The sequence below is a fragment of the Rhinolophus sinicus genome, chromosome 16 (assembly GCF_057876585.1).
Source record: "Rhinolophus sinicus isolate RSI-liver-muscle chromosome 16, RSI-T2T, whole genome shotgun sequence".
Classification (NCBI taxonomy): domain Eukaryota; kingdom Metazoa; phylum Chordata; class Mammalia; order Chiroptera; family Rhinolophidae; genus Rhinolophus; species Rhinolophus sinicus.
In genome coordinates, this window is record NC_142516.1 from 5,117,637 (window position 1) to 5,138,513 (window position 20,877).

General features: G+C 47.5%; 1 protein-coding gene across 5 annotated transcripts in view; it reads right to left on the bottom strand.

Annotated features, from left to right (window-relative positions):
• The window catches only part of FUBP3 (far upstream element binding protein 3), a 49,188-nt gene that overhangs the window by 16,973 nt on the left and 11,338 nt on the right, over positions 1-20,877 (bottom strand). For 3 of the 5 annotated variants that reach the window (XM_019728858.3, XM_019728855.3, XM_088793199.1), the window contains exons 2-8: positions 20,051-20,156; positions 9,495-9,528; positions 7,038-7,087; positions 6,577-6,648; positions 5,283-5,340; positions 3,185-3,347; positions 1,826-1,924 (exon numbers count right to left, since the gene is read on the bottom strand). In XM_019728858.3, coding sequence (XP_019584417.1) covers positions 1,826-1,924; positions 3,185-3,347; positions 5,283-5,340; positions 6,577-6,648; positions 7,038-7,087; positions 9,495-9,528; positions 20,051-20,156 — 582 coding nt within the window. Of the gene's footprint in view, positions 1-1,825; positions 1,925-3,184; positions 3,348-5,282; positions 5,341-5,753; positions 6,544-6,576; positions 6,649-7,037; positions 7,088-9,494; positions 9,529-20,050; positions 20,157-20,877 lie in introns of those variants that run through there. The other 2 variants (XM_019728856.3, XM_074331184.2) reach the window with 2 other exon arrangements.

Genomic DNA, 20,877 nt, shown 5'->3' on the forward strand with positions numbered 1-20,877 from the left:
CAAGGTAACATGGGAGCCCAGACCGAGTCCTGGTTCTGAAAAACCAAACCAAACCAATGCCACCCCCATGGCAATTAAAGTCTTAGGACATTTGGGGAAATCTGAATATGGACTGTTATGGGAATACCGTTATCTTCTCAGGCCTGGTTTTCTAGAAGAAAGTTCTTACTCTGAGGAGATACATGCTGTAGGATTTAGGGATGGAGAGTCATAATACCTTCCACTTACTTACAAATTCCAAAGCAAAAAAATAAAAAGTAAAATACACACATAAACGGCAAAATGATAGGTAGGATGAGGGTACACAGGTGTTTGCTGTACCTCTTTTCAACCTTTCTGTATGTCTTTTTCATAATAAAAAGTTGGGGAGAGGAAAAAGAAAAACCAAACAACAATTTACCCTGAATACAACAGACAGCTTCTCCCCAGGTAAAAAATGTGGAATACATAGTTTTAAAATAAAAAACAAACACACACAAAATACCTTTCGTTATAATTACTTTGCTGCACATTCATGAAACATGAAATCCAGTGAAATAAACTCTTGGCTCAGGTATTCTTTCTGCCAAAGCTAAAACCAAATGTCCCAAGAGGGAAAACAAGTGTGTGTGTGTGTGTGTGTGTGTGGGGGGGGTTTGGGGGGAAGGGGCAGGCGCTGTCCAGCACACTCTCCAGCAGGCCTGCTCTCCGGTTCCCCCCGAGTCCCACGACATCTCAACCCCACGTGGAGTCCACAAGCTGGGCTGGCTGAGTCCCGTGAGCCAAGATTAGATGCCGTCTGATTTTTAAAAAGCCCACCTGTTCACATTCACAGAGGTCAGAAACTCTGGGGGCGGGAGGAGGCACTTGGGGAACCCTGGCCTGCAGGAGGGGAGTGAAGGGTTGCATCACTGACTGGGGCCTGAGGAAAGAAACCATTTTAATCACTGCCCCTCAATCCTGTTTTGAAAGCATTATTTTACACATGTATCTTGAAAAAACAACAATATCAATTCGAGTTCAGCCGAACGACAGCGGTTAAGAATTGGGGGAAATACCTTGCCAGAGGCTGGGAACCTCCCCTGCGCCAAAGCCCCAAAGCTCCCACCGGAAGAGCTGTGCCTGACGGGGCGCCTACTCTAAGTGCAGCCAAGGCAAGGCAGGCGGCAGCAGACAGAAAAAGGAGCATTCGTATTTCCCGGGAATACACCACCCCACGCTCACAGCCCACTCACGTTCCTGCGAACAAACAGCAAGAGCTGGAGGGTGGAACCACCCCAGGTGACTTAAAACTAGACATGCCCTTTGAGCCTGGGATCTCAGGACACAGGACGCCTGCTCGGAGGGCACACATGCCTCGTGTGGTGCTGACACCTTTGCTTGTGTCCCACCACAGCTGAAGGTCTTGCAAAAATGGGCCGAGAGAGAACAAGCAAGAAAGAACCAAACGGAGCCTGCATCTGAGCTGACCGCAGGCCCAGTGCTACGCCATCCAATGAAACCTTCTGCATTGAAGGAAACGTGCTCCATGTACGCACTGCCTATGAGATAGCCACCATCCTCATGTGGCTCTGAAGTCCTCAAAATAGGGCCTGGGGACACGAGGAACTCCATTTTTACTTAATTTGAATTAATTTACATAGCCACATGTGGCTAGTGGCTCTGAGACTGGGTAACACAAACCTAAATTCTTTCCATCATCAAATCTGCTTTGGGAAAATATTAATAACTTACCCTAACTAAAGGAACACCAGTTTTATCATTTCTTAAATGACAAACAAGCTCTACGAGTTACTACCAGGTGACACCCCCACCCAGGACCTGCCGGATCCAGTTGCTTTCCTACCTGTACTTTAAACGGGTCTCCAGTGATGCGAAGAGGCTTGTCTGCCCCCGTAGGCAATGGGCCGTCCTGGATCATGACCATTTTCACACCTGTCCGCTCCTGTGGGGCACACATCCCAGTACAGCCCTCATTGTCACGAATGAGAATGTAGGAGGGCACAAGATGACGCGAGGGGTTGGGTCACGTCCACAATAAGACATGACCCCCCCCCCCAGGCACTGCCCTCTGACCCCACCCATGAAGCTGGCCTCTGAGGATGCTGATGCACGGGCCGGGCATGCCACGCCAGAAAGCTTCCGAGTGTGATGTGGAAAACCATTTCCCCAACTCTCCTCCTTTCCTAGGCTCTGGAATATTGATGAGCTATTTGTATGAAATGCCAGGCATTGAGCTGAGCACTCTAGTTAACATCTGGTTAGAGCCTCCGCACAGCTAAGCGAGGCAAACGTGCCCATTCCACGCAAAGGTGAAGAGGCCTCTGAGCGGAAGCTGCCCAGAGCCCATGAGCAGGGACCCCAAGCTGGGATTCTGGGAGGCCACACCAGCGTGCCTTTCCCAGTCTGAGGACTGGGCTAGGAGAGGGTCACAGGGCAGGTCACAGTCCCTGACCTACAACTTCTACAAGCTACAAAGCTCTGAAATAAAAGTTTGTTTGTTAACTAACTTGGCAGCAAAACCAACCTGAAGTCATCTAAGCATATTCCTAGTCCTCTCCGTGAGTGTGACAATTATGTTTAGCTGTGGAAATACGCTTTTGGTTGCAGAGTGCAGCCTCAGAACCTGCTGGGGTTGCGAAATTCTGCAAAATTTGGCCCCACGGGTCCCGGGGGAGGGATTCTGGAGCTAGGAGCAGCTAACACTCCCAGGCACCTGCTCAGCAAGAGGCTGTGTGCGAGGGGGTCTTATATAAATATACAGCACGGGATTATTTCAGCTGCAGGACCACAGTGAGGCTGCTGTCACAGTGGAAGACCTGGGCCTTTGAAAAGTTCATGGACATGTTTAAGGTCACACAGCTGACGAGGGGAGTGCTGCTGGCCCAGAGGTCCCTGGCTCCGGACACGGTCTTTTCAGCTGAGGTGCTGTCGTCTGATGGTAACAGAGCTTCACTGCAGTGGTTGTTGCAAGTTCACGGGGCCCCACGACTGGCATCATACCTGGCACCTGGCTTGGCCACAGTCAATTCCCAGAAAATAGCTACCGCAGGGAAGGACCGAGGAATCACTGGGCAGAGGTTCGGAGGGGCGCCCTGCCCATGGACCACTGAGCCCGCTCGGCCGGGGAAGTCAGAGTTCTGACACGGACGCCCCAGCCAGGAAGGGGAGGGGAGAGGGAGACCTCTGCAGAGGGCTCGCATACCTGCAGCTGCTTTATTGTTTCCCCTCCTTTGCCGATGACCAGACCCACTTTAGACGCAGGGATGAGGAGCTCCTGGATCGTGCTGTTGCCGTCTATGTCATTATGAAAGCCAGGTCCGTTCCGACAGCGGTCCACGATCTGCCCCAGGAGCCGTTTGGCTTGTCTTTGGGAGGGAAAAGAATCACAAGGGAATCGGCATTAAATGAATGCTCGAGGTACCCACAGAAGGGAAACACGAAGGAGTCAAGGCCGCCCTCCATCCAGCGGCAGCTCCGGCCCCCACACCCCGGGAGGCCGCTGCCATCCGCCACGCTACTGGCCTGGAATTTAAAAGCAACACGCCACAATACCAACATTCCGACACAACCCCCTTGCAAGTCTGCCCTCTGCTTGTGCTGGTGTCTTGTATTCACTCCACAAACATGTCACTTCTATTAGAATGTCAGCTGCTCTGGTGGCAGAGACCACCTCTGAGCTCTTTGCATCTCGCTGTTCCCCAGTCCAGCATAACCCTCCTCAAGAGAGTACACACTCACTAGACATTTGTTAAAAAGGCAGGAGAGAGCAATGAGAGAGATGGGAAGAAAGAAAGCAAGGGTTAGTAGTCATCATTTGAAGTCCCCGATTCTGAATTTCTTCTCCATAACTGCCCAGACTGCTCTATGGCTGTTAAGCTAAGGCTATGCGTCACCAGTTTGGTTTCAAGGGGATGAAAGTGGCGGCGGCAGGGGCTCTGACGCAGCCCTAGTCATATCCACCTGCTTTGTGCTTTTCATGTCAGATTTTCAGGACCCTGCATTTCACATACCGTTTTGTGCTGATATTATTTGGAGGCAGGAGAGGAAGGCTGCACTGCCAAAACAGTGCAACCCAGCCTCCCGAGGCCATCTGTCCGGCCAATATGCTTTTCTGCACCAGAATCTCCCCTGGCTGTGATTTGCAGTATTTATTCTTCAAATCACCATGGACAATCTATTTCTTGGTTCCTCTAACAGGGAAGAATTCAACTACCAAACAGGCTGGTTGTACTGTGCACCGAAGACAGCAACATTGTTCCTTCCTAAATTTATAATCCCACTGCCTCCACTGCTTGCGAAGGACAGGAAGCAGGAATGGTTAGAGTAGGAAGAAGAGAAGAGAAAGGCAGGAAATGACGTTGCCCTTTGTAGCCTTGAGCCTTCGAGGACAGAATCAGCCTCAAGTATCTTCTCACTCTCAGCAACTTTTTAATATTTTGCTTGTGTACTAGATTAACCTGTGCTGGAAGAAAAATGCCTGGACTCCAGCAAAACCACCCCGCTTGCCCTATAATACACACCTGCCAGTTATTTGTTCTGGTTCACTGCTTGCAATGTTACCGCAGAACAAGAGGATTCAAACTCATCTCGACTCCCCGAGCAATGGAAACAATAAAGTAGCCCTACCTACCGAGGCAGACATAATCTTAGCACCCTATCCCCAGTGCCTTGCTACTCAGTAGATTGAAAGAGGAAAGTGAGCAGACGCAGAGTTAGTACACCCCCTTCCGCCAGGAGGTTCTTGGATCTGAGGCCTCCATCTGGCACAAGGCTCTGCGCATGTGTACGAGGTAGGGCTGCCAGGCCGGGCTGAGGACTCTGACAAGGGCCCCCAAAGTCAAAACACCTGCTGGCCGGTCTGAGCAGAACAACGGCTGTTTAGAGTCCATTTATTAGGCTCACAAGTATCAGCGGGGCAATGGGATGAGCTCCAGGCAAAGGGCCTGTACCAGGACGGCTTACTGACCCAGACCTGCTCAGGTAAAGGGGGTATCAACAGGGAGAAGCCAGGTAGGTAGAGCATTCAGGCAGGGGCACGTACCCTCTTCAGAAGCTGGTTTATGAAGGTGGTGTCATGACAGCTCTGAGACTTTCCATAGGGTTTTTTAGAAGGGGATCCCTTGTGTGTTTAAGTAAGAGACAAACTCCCCTGGTGTGGCAACCACCCAGGTCCTTCTCTACAGAGCGTCTGACTGTCGCACAGATGGACAGAGTTCAGTAACAGTCTTGCCCTTCCATTTCTCCCCATCTGGGGAATGAGGAAGAAGAGTGAAAGGAAAAAGTAAATAAAATAAACTTACTCAATACTTTCTGGGGTTCCGGTAAGTACACAGGGCCTCTCGGGAATCCCAGAACTCTCTACAAGAAGAATCAAGAAGATGAGGTGTGTTGGTGGGCATCAGGCAACCTCTGTGGACAGACTGTCTCCCTGGGCGGTGCCGACGCCGGCCCCACAAAAGCCCAGGCTCCCAGAAAGAGACAGTATGCTTCCACTTGTGGGGAGAGTATTAGGCTTGTAGCTCTGCCCTGGATTCTCAACATAGAAACAAGCCCCTTGGGGAAAGGTGGGAGAACGCAGCAGAGGTTTGACTTGGTCCTAATGTCCAGGTTCAGCTGGTTGCTGACCCCACCTATGTGCTCCTAAGTGCCTGAGGCACTTAAGCTGCTATTCCTCAGTTTCTCCATTTGCGGAGTTTACTGGTCATTGGTTTGCAAATAGCTCTCAGGCACACGAGTAAGACATGTGACGGTATGCACACTGGGACTATTACCAGTTATTGTGTGAATATCCCCAGAGATCAGTGACATCTATGTGGAATTGGTTCCGGGCCATTTGAGAAGAAGGAAAATCTTCCTTTCCACCATCACACACGATTTCACTTTGTTCCTAAAAATACCGCCTCTTAAAATTCTTACTAAAAAAAGTGAAAAGGCTAACAGCAGTTACTGCCTTCTATCCCTTAAAATGAGAAACATTTCTCTAGTCGAATGTCCTCCAAACCCCCTCCTCCACTATGAAAACAGGTCAAACTCAAATTAGATGTTAAAACTATAAATAAAATAAAAACTCTTCTTCCTCAATCTCTGTCTCCATACTCGACAGTCAAAACGGACCCAGCTGGGAACTGTGTTTAAGACGTGCTCAGTTCGCCAGAGCCCCCCAAGCTGGCCTCTTTCCACAAAGGGTCGCGGTGGTCTAATCCAGGGGAGCCGGCGAGCAGTTCCCAGGAGTGACCCCAAAGCCACAGGACTCCTGCAGGCCCCACTACATCTAGCATAACATTCTGGTGCAGAAAACAGGTCCTAGAGCGGTAGGTGTTTGGGCAGGGAGTGGTGGGGGGGGGGGCCACGCAGGCCACAGAACGGGGGAGGGTTCCCCACGAGGCCAGCTGGGTGGCCTTGTCTTGGCCTGCTTCTACTCTGCTCTTTCTGGTTCTCACCTGGGAGACCAGCTCCAGAAGTGCAAGGAAAATAGCAATCGCATATACTTACCCACACTCCTAAACTTAGCCACAAGCGAAGTACTGAATCTGGAAAACTTTGCAAAAGACTGGGATCTACCAAACTGAGATCTGTGAAAAAAAAAGCCCTTACCTGAAGCAATCTGAATTTTGCAACCAGATTCTGCTTGAATCCGTGAAATCTGCTCACCTCCCCTGCCAATAACTGAAACAAATTGAACAGAGTCAGAATATGCCCCCCGTTCCATATGTAACCATCATGCACGACTTCATTCAACAGATATTCACACCTGGGTGACAGCACTACAATCAGCTCGGCCTCGCTGAGCCCACAGAAATTGTATGTGAAATACAGCAGACAGACAGAGGGTACCCTAGCTCAAGGGAGAAGACAGTGGGGTGGTGGGGGGAGTGGGGGACCCATGGCCCAACCTTCTGGTCTCTCCTTCAGCCTGCACAGAGACTTGCAGTGCTTCGGGACTCTAGAGAACGGTGTGCAAAAGCATTCGACTATGGGTGACACACTGAGAGAGAGAGTGCGATAAAAAGGACAGACAGGAAACTAGGGGGAAAGTGCATCACGTGCATACTTACTAAATCCAACCATTTTATCAGGCACTTTGAATTCTTCTGTTATTACTGCCCTAAAAACAAAGAACATTTTGGAGAAACATATAGAAGAAAGAGTTTTGCAGCCATCTTAGGTTCCCCAAATTTCCCATATTGGCCATGATGGAAGATGAAGGCTTAAGAGAAATCACGCCAATCTGGCCAACAAGTCCACAACCATCTACACAGAGCATCAATGAATGAGCCCCTTGGTCAATCACTCCTCGAGAAGACCCAAGCCTCCATCTCCTGTCTCAGAGGAAGAAACCTCTGGGTTTTCATCAGACCAGCAGCTCCGCTCACGCCCTTCCTTCACATGGCCATAGGAGGCAGAAGCTGGGCCAATACCAAACGTGTCACCAACCCCAGAGGGCTTAGCGGGCCTTTGGGACTTGGGCAGTGTGCAGACACCTTTCCGGTGTCCCCTCTAAATGAAGAAACAGTCAACCTTTCTTCAACATTCCTGTTCCCCCATCTTTGTACTGCTTTCTGTCCTCCCTCTACGATCGCTGTCTTTCAGGGTGACACGCCCCAAATGGAGTCAGTGTACAGCAGAGGCCTAATCAGTGTTGACCAGGACAGGATAATGCCCTCAGTTGCTCTGCAAGGTACTTCTGCTAAATGCCATCTCATCCATTATGTGCTTTCTCCCTCTCTCCCTCTTCCTCTCCCGTTCCCTCTCCCCCTCTCTCTTTTAAAAAACAACTACTGCACTGGTTCTTTCAAACAAACCTTCAGATTTACCATACAGTGAGTGTATTGTGGACAATATCCAATTTGCCCAACACCCCAGAAAGCAATTAAATCTATAAACATTTACCTTAGGAGGAAGCTAAATGCAAGTAGTTTTTTTAAAAAAAAAAAGGTAAGCATTTTTAAACATCTCTCACAGCTGGATTTTTACCCATCACGGAAAGGACTGAATAAAGTGCATGTTTTTAGGGAAAAGTGCAGCACTTAGAAGAAATGCAATAGCTTAAATAGCACTTGCCACCATATCACTGTGATGGGAGCAAACTATCTTCTTCTCGCGGAGTTTACCTCCGCAGGTTTACGTACGCCTAGGGAGCCTCTTTGCCTCTCGGGACACTGGAGTTCACCCCGAAACCAGGCAAGCCCGGGCTTCCTAATCAGTAACACTGGATGTCGATGCCCAGCCCCAGCTGGCCTAGCACATCTTGCAAGAGGCTCAGGTCCCTGCTGCGATGTGTCCTGACCGTGGAGAAGGGCAGTGGTGCTCCTGTCTGTGTAGCTGAGATGCCTGCGCGCCTGGCAGCACAGACGGTCCATTCTCAGAAATTTCACCCGGGAACTGACTAAAGGAGGCCCAACACTATCACAATACAAACTGTCACAAAATGCGGGCAGTTCCTCAGCCTTTAGGAACCAAGTTAACAGACTCTCTTGGAGGAGGAAACAGATGAAGACGAACTGCTCTGGGCTTCCGGGAAGACAAAGCTCTATTCGAAACGCAAGGCTGAGGCTTGTCTGATGCATAACATTTTGGAAAGTAAAATCCTCACCAGTTACATCTTTATAGGAAAGTTACATTGGGTCCTAAAACCTCATTTAAGTTACTTTAAAGCAAAGAAACAACAAAAAATCCCAGGCTGAATCTTTTGGTTAATTGATGCCTGGAAATTTCCAGAAACTCCCAAATATTTGCGCAGAACACAAGAAGATAAAATTGTATCATTGCTGGTGAAGGTTAAGGATAGTATGTTACAATAACAGATACACAGCACCCATTACAGAAGCTGTCACATAGTTTTTTGTATATTTATCCTTTTTGAAGAGTAACACTGTGACCACAAATATCCTATCTTACAGACCCGTCATTTTAAAGCCCAGGGGTCTTTGTGTCTGTCTAAGTCGTCAATGTTTAAGGGAAGGCTGTGAGGGGTAACTGAGGCAGGGAATCAACTGCGCATTTATCTGAGGTTCTCTAACAAGTCCCTATCACAACAGCAGAGCTGGGGGGGTGGGGGTCCCGGCTTCTGGCCTCCCAGGCCTATGATTCCTTGAGAACCAAAAGCTGTCTCTTATCAAAGAACTCACACTTCTTTAGGACATCTTTTTAAGTAAAGAGGTTAAGGATTCATAAAACACTGGGAAAACCATCAAAATGGGAGGGAAATTTTCATTCTCTCATTTTAAATTAAATGTATGTGGACAGAAGGAGCAGCTCCAGTATATTAGAAGTCTTTTAAGTTCACATACACTAATGGCTGATTTTTAATACCTCGTATGGGTTTATCCTTTAAGCTTACACTGACTGCCTTGGAAAGGGTAGCAAAAAAAAAAAAACTTGAGTCTTAAAGAAACCTAGCCCATGGTTTTTCACACTCTCAACCTCTGACTTTCTAACACTCTAGTACAGATGGTGGATCAATAAACAATTAGAAATGATCAATAAATAATAAAACATAACCCACTGCTTACCTTTGATGTACCAAGGCCCCTAACTGGTTACCTACTGTGGCAAAGAAAAAGAGAAAAGAAAAATCAAAGCATTAGCACGGATAAACTAACTTCATCCTTACACGAGTTCTTACCATTTCAGGGGGAAAAAAAGAAAGGCAGAAAGAAAGCAAACAGTAATTTAGGCTCAGTGGCTGAAATGAATGCGTTACGTGATATGAAACAGGAGGGGACATCTTGATCAACAAACTGTCTAACCCAGTGGCCAGCTGAACGCAGGAGAAGAAATTGATCTGTGTGTCCACACGCTGAGAAGCCTGGGAGAAAATCCCGCTTCCCCAAATCCCTGTCACCTCCTACCTCCCTCCTGCTCAGGGTCCAAACTCAGTGTGAAGATGCCGGGGGTTCCTTCTTTCTCTTTTTAAACCAAATGAGAAGATGTGAACCCCGAGCGCAGCGGCTAGGACTGCTCCAGGGCAGCCGCAATCAGAGGCTGTGCTGCCCGCCCTGGGGCACCCCCCACACACGCCAATTCTCCCTGCCCTCCCAAGAGCATAAACAGCTCCAGGACAGGGTCTGGCCTCCTCCCTCCTAGGGCCGCCTTATGGACCCACCACAGCAGTCTGTAAGCCTCAAAGAATGAGCAACTGCCTTTCAAGCCCATTTCACAGAGACAACAGTGCCAAACAGCCTCTTATTATGAAAACCAACTCTGTAATCACGTTCCCACAAAACCACTTTAGCTCAGCTTTTTGTTTCAGTTTCTCCTCTTTCAGCTATTGATGAGTGCCTCCTTCACCAGCCATCAGCAAAAATAATTCTGTGGTGCTGTTCTCTTTTGGAAAATGCAGCCCAGGAAACACAGTCAGCAGACAATGAAAAAGTATAAACCCGAAACATGTTACAAGGAACTGAACGAATCTTACAATCTGTAACAAGAGCATTCAAAAACACGGCTCTGGGGAAAGTTATAAGGACAGATAGGAGCTAAGTGGGAAGGATCAATCACATCCTCTCCAGAACAAAGAGCAAAACGGCTTGGCCTCTGAAACAGGACTCCGGGTGCTCTTTCTGCTTCAACTTAGCCTCGTCATTCTTTGACTGGACAGGAACTGGTCATAAAAAGACAAAGGAAAAGAAGCCAGATCCCGGTATTTTAAAAGGAGAAGAAAAAAGCACAGAGAAAACAATGCTAGCAAAAAGTAACGACGCTACGGAGTCAATACCATATTTCTTCTGAATCAATAGCAAGATAATGGTCTGCAGCCAAAATATTGACATTATATACTATTAACCTGCTTATCTCAGGGATAAGAGAACTGTTTCTCATTGACTCTTAAAATTTTTCTTTCTGCATTTCCAGTTTGAGTATGACAAATGCTGTCGTGTGGGACAGGCAGTGCTTACGACGCCCACCCCACGTGAAAACTGGACAACAACCTGCTTAGGGAAGAAATCCTCGTCACACCCTCAGCCCCTGGGTGTTTGAGAGAGGACTGCCCGCCACCTAGGGCGGTGGGGATGGAGAAAGGCCACGACAGAGTGCCCTCCTCCAGTCTGGTTAGCTGCCCCTATGAAGGGAAAGCTCTTACTGTCTGAATTCTTCTCTTAGGGATAAAGAACCCACTTAAGACAGAGGAACTAAACTGCCTTGAAATGATGAGAACACAAAGGAGAGGTGCTGGTCCCCCAAACAGGGCAGCGTGGCCAGACCTTGGGAAGAGATGTCAAGAAGCTGATGACGTGCAGCTATGTCAGCCAGAAAAGCCCCTGCAGAGCAGAGTGCTATGCTACGAGAAAGAACTCCGTGAGAGGCACGAGAATATTCGCAGGGCTCCTGGTCAAAAGCCACACGAAATTCTGTGCTCATCACAGAAAAGGAAACTCATTTTTGCTGGCACAGTACGTACGCACAAGGTGTCATTTCTGATGGCAACTGCTCTGCCGACACGTGGAGGTGCTTACAAACGGAAAATTCAGCTGCACACACCAGCACCCCACAGACAGGCAGGCTGCGGAGAGCCGCCGTGGAAGGAGGAAATCCAATTCAAGTCCAGATCCAGCTCTCTAAGTTGGTGGACTCCTGAAAAGGATAAACGCTTTCCCCCGCTCCATGCAAATGCTGTAGCCCCTAGCTGAATGAAACGCTGGACTCAAAGGCTCATTCCTTTCGGAAACATCCCCATTTGGTGCCTAAAAATGAAAAGCAGCAGTCAGGTGAGGGGCACTGGGCACCCACACAGCAAACATAACATCCAACTCCACATGATGAAGAAGGGTCAAATGCGGGAGGCATATGGGGACGCCTATTAAGCTCAATTTAATGGTAACCACTGTCATTTTACTGCAAAAAAGGAAAAATGCTGAAAAAAATCAGTCCTATTTTCCCCTTAATGGTGCATGCGGGCCGACAATGGTCCATCTTGCCTCAAAAATTCACCTTAGCTCGCTTGTAGCACACATGTGTAAACACGCCCAGGTGTAGTTCTCATTTATCTTGCACACTATATAATGGGAAGCACCCTGGGCTATGGAAAAATGAGCTTCCCATAGAAAATATTCACGCTACAATATGGGAAATTCTTTCTGAAGAGTAATACTCTGCCAATTTCAATAACGATGTTTGAAAAAAATAAGACAGCTGGGCATTTTTTCCCATTAGTAAGGAGAGAAGTCTTCATCTTTCTTCCAAAAGAACTGCTAACAAAATGTCCCTGGGGAACATACCCAACTTTATACTGTGCACCCATTTTAATACTAAACCCCATTCCCCACCTCCCCAAAAAGCCCAAGGAACACAAGCACCCCTAGTCCTCGTAACAGCACAGACAACACCCAGACTCGTGCTCAGAGCCGCAGACCAGAGGCAGGTGAGTGAGTCGTCAGGAGAGAAAATGTCAGTGGTTTGGCAAAACAAATAAATAAACCAGACCTCCCTCTTCAGGAGGATTTGGAAAGTCCTTGGATTCTAGTCTCCTCAGACTCTGGCCACGGCCTTTCCAAGCCCCAGTCGTGCTTCCAGTTAGCTGCGGCCACGCTGCAGTTTTCCAAGCATTTGTAAAAGGCTTTTCTCCCAAGGACAACACAAAGGCTTCCTGTGTTCTAAGGCAACAACTCTCGCCTCAGGGCCACAAAACATTGACGTGCTGAGCTCAGCTCAAAGTCCCTAGACAAGTAATCTGTTACGAATTCTGCAATGATTATTTTCCAAAAGCGCCAGGAAATTCAAGTTTCTCTTAATGTCACTCTCACTTGCAGTCTAACATGCTTTTGTGAGTGGCAAACACCCCACCACGAGCTTCACACGGTGCTTTTCTACATGCCTCACTTGCATGAACCCACTCAGTCCTGCACAAGCCCTAGGAGGCAGACGCTGTTATTTTCAGTCCCATTTTACCCACGAGGAAGGTGCAATCACACCTGAGCCCTCAGAACAGCGCACAGGGGAGGCCCCATGTCCACGTGCACTCCACCCCCTCACACCTCTCAGGTGCTGGGCACTGTGCCAGGTTCTGGGGATAAACTGCTGAGCAAGGTCAGCTCTGCCCTCGAGAAGCTTAGAGTCCAGTGGGAAAGCAGAAAGCTCCGTGATGGGCAGCCACCTGACCTCATCTCCAGAGATGCAGTAGGGCTAGGACCCCAGTTCCAGTACCAACACAGGGCCTGACCCAGGACCTCTAGAGTAAAATGAAGAGGAAAGTCTTATTTATACTACTATGCCTTGTTTTCATTTAATCCAGTGGACATGAAATTAATTTAGGGGGTCATGACCGGCTGTATTAAAACATGAAATAGAAAACAGTGTACCATATATAATAATATATATATTTCATAAAGCTTTTATTTCCGTTACAAAGGTTTTAATGTGTGTACTAACTAGTTCTGATGGAAATATGAGTATTTCTCACACCGTAAGCAGTATTTTAAAACTTTGAAAATAACTTGCTATAATCCTGACGATAATCTCATGAAGTAGGTATTACCTCCATTTTATAGGTGACGCAACAGAGGCTCAGAGAGGTTAAGCAACCTACCCAAAGTCACAGAGCACCTGGCAGAGGTGAGATTCAAACCCTAACCTACCTGACTCTGAGCCCACATTTTAAGCATACATTTTATGGCCTAAGAGACAGAGACCCAGATTCAAAGTCTTCCTTCTGCCACTTACTCGGTAGCTGACCATTGTCAAACCATTTCTCCAGATACCGGTTTCCTTCGCTACACAATAAGGACTTTAGGCACCAGGATTCCTTCCAGCAGTGACCTATTCTTATTCTATTAGGTGGGTACAAAAGCAATTGTGGTTTGAAACGTTAAAAAAAAAAAAAAAAAAAAAGGCAAAAACCGCAATTACTTTTGCACCAACCTAATATACAGGGGCTCCCAGCACCCCACCTCTAAACCCTGGCCATCACTAACCTACTCTCCTTTCCAAAATGTTATGTAAATGAGATCACACCGTACATACCATTCGGGGTAGGCGTTTTTTTTCTTTTTTCTCCCCTCTTTCTTCTGCCTCCCCCACCCCACACTCCAGTTCAAGCTGTTGTTTCCCAGTCTAGTTGTGTAGGACTCAGCTCCCTGGCCCAGGCTGGTGTTATGAGCCTTGCGCTCCCCCCGGCTGACTCAACTGGTTGTTGATCGGCCGCTCACAGCAGTTCTCCCCGGCTGCTGGTCGCTCACGATGGCCACTGGCCGCTCCTAGCAGCACATGGCAGCCCGGGGTGGGCTTTTTTCACTCAGCACAACTCCCTGGAGATTCACCCAGGATGCTGTTGGGTCCGTAGTCTGTCCCTTTTTAGTGCTGAGTAGTGTTCCGTGATGTGGCTGGACCAGTCTGTCAATCAGTCACCTGCTGATGGACACCTGGGCTGTTTCCGGTTTGGGGCTGTTCTGAATAAAGATGCTATTTGTGCACAGGTTTACGTGTGAGCATAGGTTTTCTTTTCTCAGGAAAAAATGCCCAGGAGTGTAACCGTGGGCTGCATGCAGAGCGCATGATTAGTTTCACAAGTTTTCTAGACAGGCTGTACCATCAGAAGTGTTTTTGAAAACTCCTCATTTGGTTTTAACCGCCCGGGTACAGCCCCTCGGGGTCACATATTTCCTCCAAGGAGTCCGGAAAACCTAGGTTAGTACTCGCAAAGAACATAACAGGTGTTGCATGTGAGGTCTGGCTCTGTTGCCACACTGATGCTGCAGGGTTAGCACATTCATTTTTGTGGAAAATGTCTACCATTTCACCTAGTTGGTTAAGTCAATTGTCAAACCAAACAGATCATATTTTGCCAGGAAACAAAACGTACTTCCTTTTCCAACTCACACATATATGCTAATAATATGCTAATATGCACTCACGTGCCTAGCATTTACATCTGAATCATACCCCTAAAACGGATGGATGGATGGATGGATGGATGGATGGATGGATGGAGGAGCAGGAGGAACGGACCACACGAGCCTCTGCCATGAGTTGTTATCTGGATAAAATCACAATCAGATCTTGTCTCCTGCAATATTTCTTACCAAGACTCTTATGCTTTGTTACTTCGCAATTCCCCACCCAGGATTCTAGACACACGCTTTTAAGGTGTTAGACGATTTTACCACCCAGGTGATGTACCACCATAAACCAAAAAAGAACTGGGAAAGTGGGGACGGGCACGTCTCCAGCGCAGACCAAGTCCCAGCGTGTGCCACGTTAGGGAAGAGGGTGCCCAGAAGGGCAAGAGCTAGAAAAGCGCGGCTTTAAACCAACCACGCCCACCTAACCCTGGGAGCCCGAAGACTACTGCTCAACAACACCCCTGATTTACTTCACAAGTAAAGGGCCAATCTCCCCCCGACTCCCCCCAACTCTCAGCACCTCGGTTTTAGTCCTGGCTCTTTATCCCTGCAGTATCCATCCGCCTCCTCCATTCAGGGAAAGCCCTCATATCTCTGAGATTCATTTCTCTCTCTTTGCAAAGCAGACTCTGCCCTCGGCAAGCTCCTGCCTGAGGTCGTGGGGCCACAGGCAGAGGTCAGACGCCCATTTCGTCTGGCAGCAAGAACTGTGACCCTCACTGTTCCCTGGCCCGGGCACCTCTCATCCCTCTGCCCTCTTTCAAAGTCTGGAATTAAAACAACAAAAACTTTCTTCCTCACTCTTTTCTTCTCCTTGTCTTTGCCCTATGCCACAAGTACTGGAAAAAAAACTTGGAAAGGACCACAGAAATATTTTATTCCAGTCTTCCTATAAATAATTCATTTGCTAGCACACCCAGGAATTCTCCTTTCACCCCAGAAGAACACCATCAAGATAAAATTAGAAACCATGGTACTATCTAAAAAGGTTCTACATAAATGTCAAAGATAAGTCTTGGGTAGAAAAAGCAGGCATATTTTCAAAGTCACTTGTGTACACCGCCCCCCCCACCCATTGGAGGAACCAAAGTTTTGGCTTTGATGCCACCTTTTACACAGAGGGCAGGGAGAGAGTGAGGTCTACCTGATTCAACTAGAAGCGCTCAAGACGGCACGAGACCCTAAAACTCTCCCGGGTTACAAAACTAGAGATGATGCTCTCATCGCCCCTAGAAATATGGAGGGGACGATGAGAAGGGTGACTTTTCCATCTGTCACCTGGCTCTGGGCTAAACATTAGAAATCACTTATTTTGTCAGACAGTCAAGGCAGTTAGGTAATGAACCCAAAAAAACATGTTTGAGGAAATTAGGGACGGTGATGGGGGACCCTCTGTACACCTCCCTAACTGAAGATTAAGGAAGTGTTAGAGTTACTCATCTGACAAGGCTGGAATGAGATCGGAGGTAAGCAAACTGTGCCCGGGGGCCAGCTACCTGTTTCCGTAGACAAGGCATTACGGGGACACAGCCATGCCCATTTGCTTACGTGTTGCCCGTGGCTGCTTTTGGGCTCCAATGGCAGAGCCGAGTAGGTGGGGCAGTGACTGGATGTCCTGGAAGCCAAAAATATTTACTACACGGCCCTTCAAAAACATCTTGCCTCCCCGATTGAGATTACATTGAAATTCAAAGTTCTCAACCACTTAGCTTATACTACTCGCTTCAATTTAGAGCTCACTTTTCAGAAAATGTTCTAAATTTGCTAATCATAGGATACAAAGAGGGAGAGCCTGCATAAGCACCAAGTGTCTGTGTAAGGTAGGGCGGGAACTAAGAGACCATCTCTGTGGTAAGGGCACGGAGGGTCCAGCGGGAGAGGGACACGACACACCCTGGGGTCTGCAGAATAAAGCATGTGCCCTTAGAAAGCACACATGGATCACTTTAGAAGTTCAGAGCAGAATGTGATTATTCCCTGGTGAGGTGAGCGTGTGAAAAAGGGAGGAAGAGGGGTAGAGATGGAGGGAGGAAGGAGAGCAGGACACGAGCGAGAAGACAGAGGCTGGGTGGCACCCGAGCGGGGCACTGAAGAAAGTCAAAAGATGCGGACAAAGAAGGGATCCTAGGAGGGGCCTTTGCTCTCGATTCTGAGGCCTCACTGCTGCGTAGAAATCAGCCAGGTAAAGAGCTGGGATGGGGGACGTGTTCCTGGAAGAGCAAAGAGAAAGACTAGGCTGCTGCTGGGTGCCGAACGGGGCAGCGAGACCAGAGGGCAGGTAGGCAACGGCCAGGTTAGGGAGGGCCGGACGTCCCTGGTTACTGGACCCTGCCGCAGGTCTTACAGTGAAGGAATGAACGGGGAAGACCAGCTCCAGCTGTAGCATGAAGAAAGTTCTGGATGGTAAAGCTGCCATACCAGAGACCAGCTGGGAGACTCCTGAATTGGCAAGGAGCAGCTCCGACTCTTAGAAAGTATGGGTGCCAAGACTGAAGGTGCCAACACTTAAAGTGACTCGACCCGAAGCTGGAGGGCAGGGACCGACTGCTCTTCCCAGGTCAGGGCACCAAGGCAGGCTGTGCAGGTTGAGCTCCAAACGCCTCCTGCTGGGTTCCACGCGGCTCGGGCTCCTGAACCGGCAGTCTGACTCACGGCTCAACACTGCCCAGGAGCACAACTTGCCCAAATCCCTTTCTGCATCAGGAGAAATCGCTCCCTAGTTTGACTGCCTAGCACTTTTTCTAATCCTATGCTTGTTTGCATCTCAATGTCCTGAATAAACCCTGTGTTAACGGTTCCTTATGGTTGGCTTAGGAATTGAAGTGCTTTTAAACAGACCCAAGTGACAGACACCTCCAAAAACTTCTAGGGGACTGAATTTTAACATCCTAAAGGTTAAAGAACCCAGCTTGACAGGACAGTTAGAAAGTTCACATTGCTAAAGAAGTGATCTGGTGTACTTCTGTCCAAAAAACTCGAGCCAAACCAAACAAACCAAAAACTGCAAAGCTTTTGGTAAACTTTACTGCAAAGGAGAAAAGTGACAGAATTCCTGCTTGTTGCTCGTCTCTGCTTTTCTAAACTTTCATCTCACAAACAGCAGGATTGTGAGCCTTAGAAAGCTGCCGGGTAAACATGAACGCTTTCCTCGACGGGAGCTGTTTATTCACATTACATATTCAGGAGAACAGAACTGGCCCAATGATCTGATCCCTGTCAAAATACAACTGACAAAGGAAACTGTGGCAGGCCCCAATGCCCAGGGCTCTCACTAAGCTCAACAGGCAAATCTCAAACTCTACACATGGAGACCGCGTTGGAGAAAAACAAATATTTGTGCAATTCTGTTTAAATGGTACTCAACAGAAGAGAGGATTAACTTGATCAAATTGTAATGTAAAAATCCTGGGGGACATTCTTGTTCCTCAAATACAATCTGTTATGTAAGACACACACATCCCCGGGTCCTGGGGGACCTGGCACGTTGCAGAAAGGTTCTTTCTCAGTCCTTTCCTACTGTAAGTAGCCTTACTATTCAGGAGGAAAAAGAGAAACCAGGTTCATTTTCTGAATACGAGGTCTTAGCCCCCAAAAAGCAAACATGCAAAAAATGATGGTTCTCAAAAAAGAGGAGGAAGTACATGATAATAACGGACTGAAGTTTCAAGTGCGGTTCTGGGCTTACCAGTGACTTGCCAGCTACCTGTGCTTGTTCCCTGTCTCTTTATCCATAAATTTTGCTAATTTCTTTCAAACTGGCATGCAAAGGATTAATGAGAGGAAAGCATCTGCAAAACGCCAGCGGTTTCCTTTGCAAATATTTCAGGCTCCCATGCCAAGGAGAGTGACTACTGCTCCCTGCGTTTCACACTTCAACTCCACGCAGTGGGTGAAAACAAAGCTGAGTTGTGAAATGTATCGATCTCGATTTCTGGAAACGGCGGGCCAGAGAGACACACTGTCCATTAACAAGATATGTGTTCAGAGCCAGACAACTTAGTTCTGCTTTTCTATTGATGAGGAACTGAAGCATGATTGCCCTGAAAAGGTAAAAAGGCTACTTTGCAACCAGCTTTCCGCTAAGGCAAAAATGCAGATAACGCCATCAGTCATATTTGGTCTAATATAAAAGATCACAGGGTACCATTTGGGAGCAGCAGTTTAAATGGTCACCTTAGTGCCAAGGGCCCTGGAGCAGATTGTCTATGCGTGTGATCATAAACAACAGTTTTTTCAAATACGCAATAACTTTTACACCCAAACTAGTGTTGCCCCCTTAAAATCTTCAGTGTGAATCTATACAATTATTCCAAAAAGGTTCCCACATCTAAAAATAATGGCCATCTCCTCTTTCAGAATCGCCAAAAAGACCAGTTGTGCCCAGTTACATTTTTTTCTAGGTACATAAAAACATGCGTTTTTTTCGGAAAAGGAGATTACACAATATTCTACACTGTTATGCACTTTTCTCCCTTACTAATATATCACAGAAATACGCACACACACGACTGGATGCAGATCAACAGAAGGACAGAAAGACACTATGTGCACATTCATGCACAATCTAGTATATTTCCGAATCCCTTTGATCATCATACTTTGCGATACAGGAAGTTCAAGTTCTCTGCAGAAACACATCTGATAGATACTCTTTGCCCAGGTGCTGGTGGAAGGCACTTCTAGGGGGGCGGGGGGGTTCTCAAATTTGGGGGTATGGAGTATATAGACAAACTAACGAATGAAAGAGAAATGGATGCTTCTAGAAACAACCTGTCATAAATGGGAATGGAGAAAAACCCAGCACACAGACTAGAAAGGTCACCCCCCCTTTCCTTTCTTTGAGGCCGAGATGCAGCCAACTTCCTCAGAGCCATGTACCGAACCTCAGCTCTTCTCTGCAGAACAGTGAGGCCTTCAGTTCCTACGTGTGTACTGGAAGAATGGAAGGCTAAATCCAGCAACACTCTCCAATCTGTCAAATGACTTCCAAGCTGATATTCAAAGGCCAAGTCTTTACCTCGGAGCCCAGCTGAAACGGTTCCTGTATTACCAAGGCACGTAAGAACTCAAATGCTGCAGAGCTGCTGAGAAAAATCATCCTAATTACTCCCCTCGACCCTCCTCTTCAGAGTGACTCTGGAGAGAGCTGTTAAGGAAATGGTTGGCACCGAGTCCACCTAAACTGGCAGGTTCGCTACCATCTGAAAGGCAAAGTATTTACAACAACTTACCTCCATCATCCAACGGCCGTTTTGGTACTCCATAGCCGTACACTGAGGGGTCCACTAGAGGTGTGGAATTATTCAAGTGAGGAATTGAGTCAATTTTAGCAGCAATCTACAGAGAGAATCAGATTTAAATATTCAGTCACAAATCATGGCTCCATTCGAGGCAGGAAAGACAAGAGCCCTCTTTCAGGGGCGGTTATCCCACTTCTCCCCCCTACATTTCCTCAGATTAATGTAAGGAAATGTCCTGATAGGACAAGCACTTTTCACTGTTAAATGAGTTTGCTTTTGGTCTTCATAATGTCTTTAGAACTAAAATACTTCCAAAAATGTGTCTTTTACAAGCAAATTGGTATTTTTCAGGCATCACTTAAAGCACAGGTACACTGCATTTGAAGAAAAGCAGCCAACAATAAGAAAAACTTTGCTCAAAAGGTTTTATTACAGGGTTCCTTACAAAACAAACTCTCCAACAATATTTAAAAGGCCATGTTTGCGCAAATGTAACAACTCTTTAGGAATACATCCCTCCCATTAACTTAAACGTCCATAACAGTGACGACGCCCTCTGTGGAGATACAAAATAAACTGCGCTTCACTAGAAGTGTCCAAACAGTGGGGGGAGGGCCGTCTGTCCGGACTATTTCAGAAGGATTCCTGCACTAGAGAAAGTGAGATAATCTCTTACAGCGATTTCAACTTTAACATTTATCATCAGTTAAAGAACAGAACACAGCTACTGTCATGCAGAGTATCATACGGGGACTCAGCTCCCACTCCCCACATAAGAACGCAGGACACGGTGAGGCCAAAAAGGAACACCCACGGAG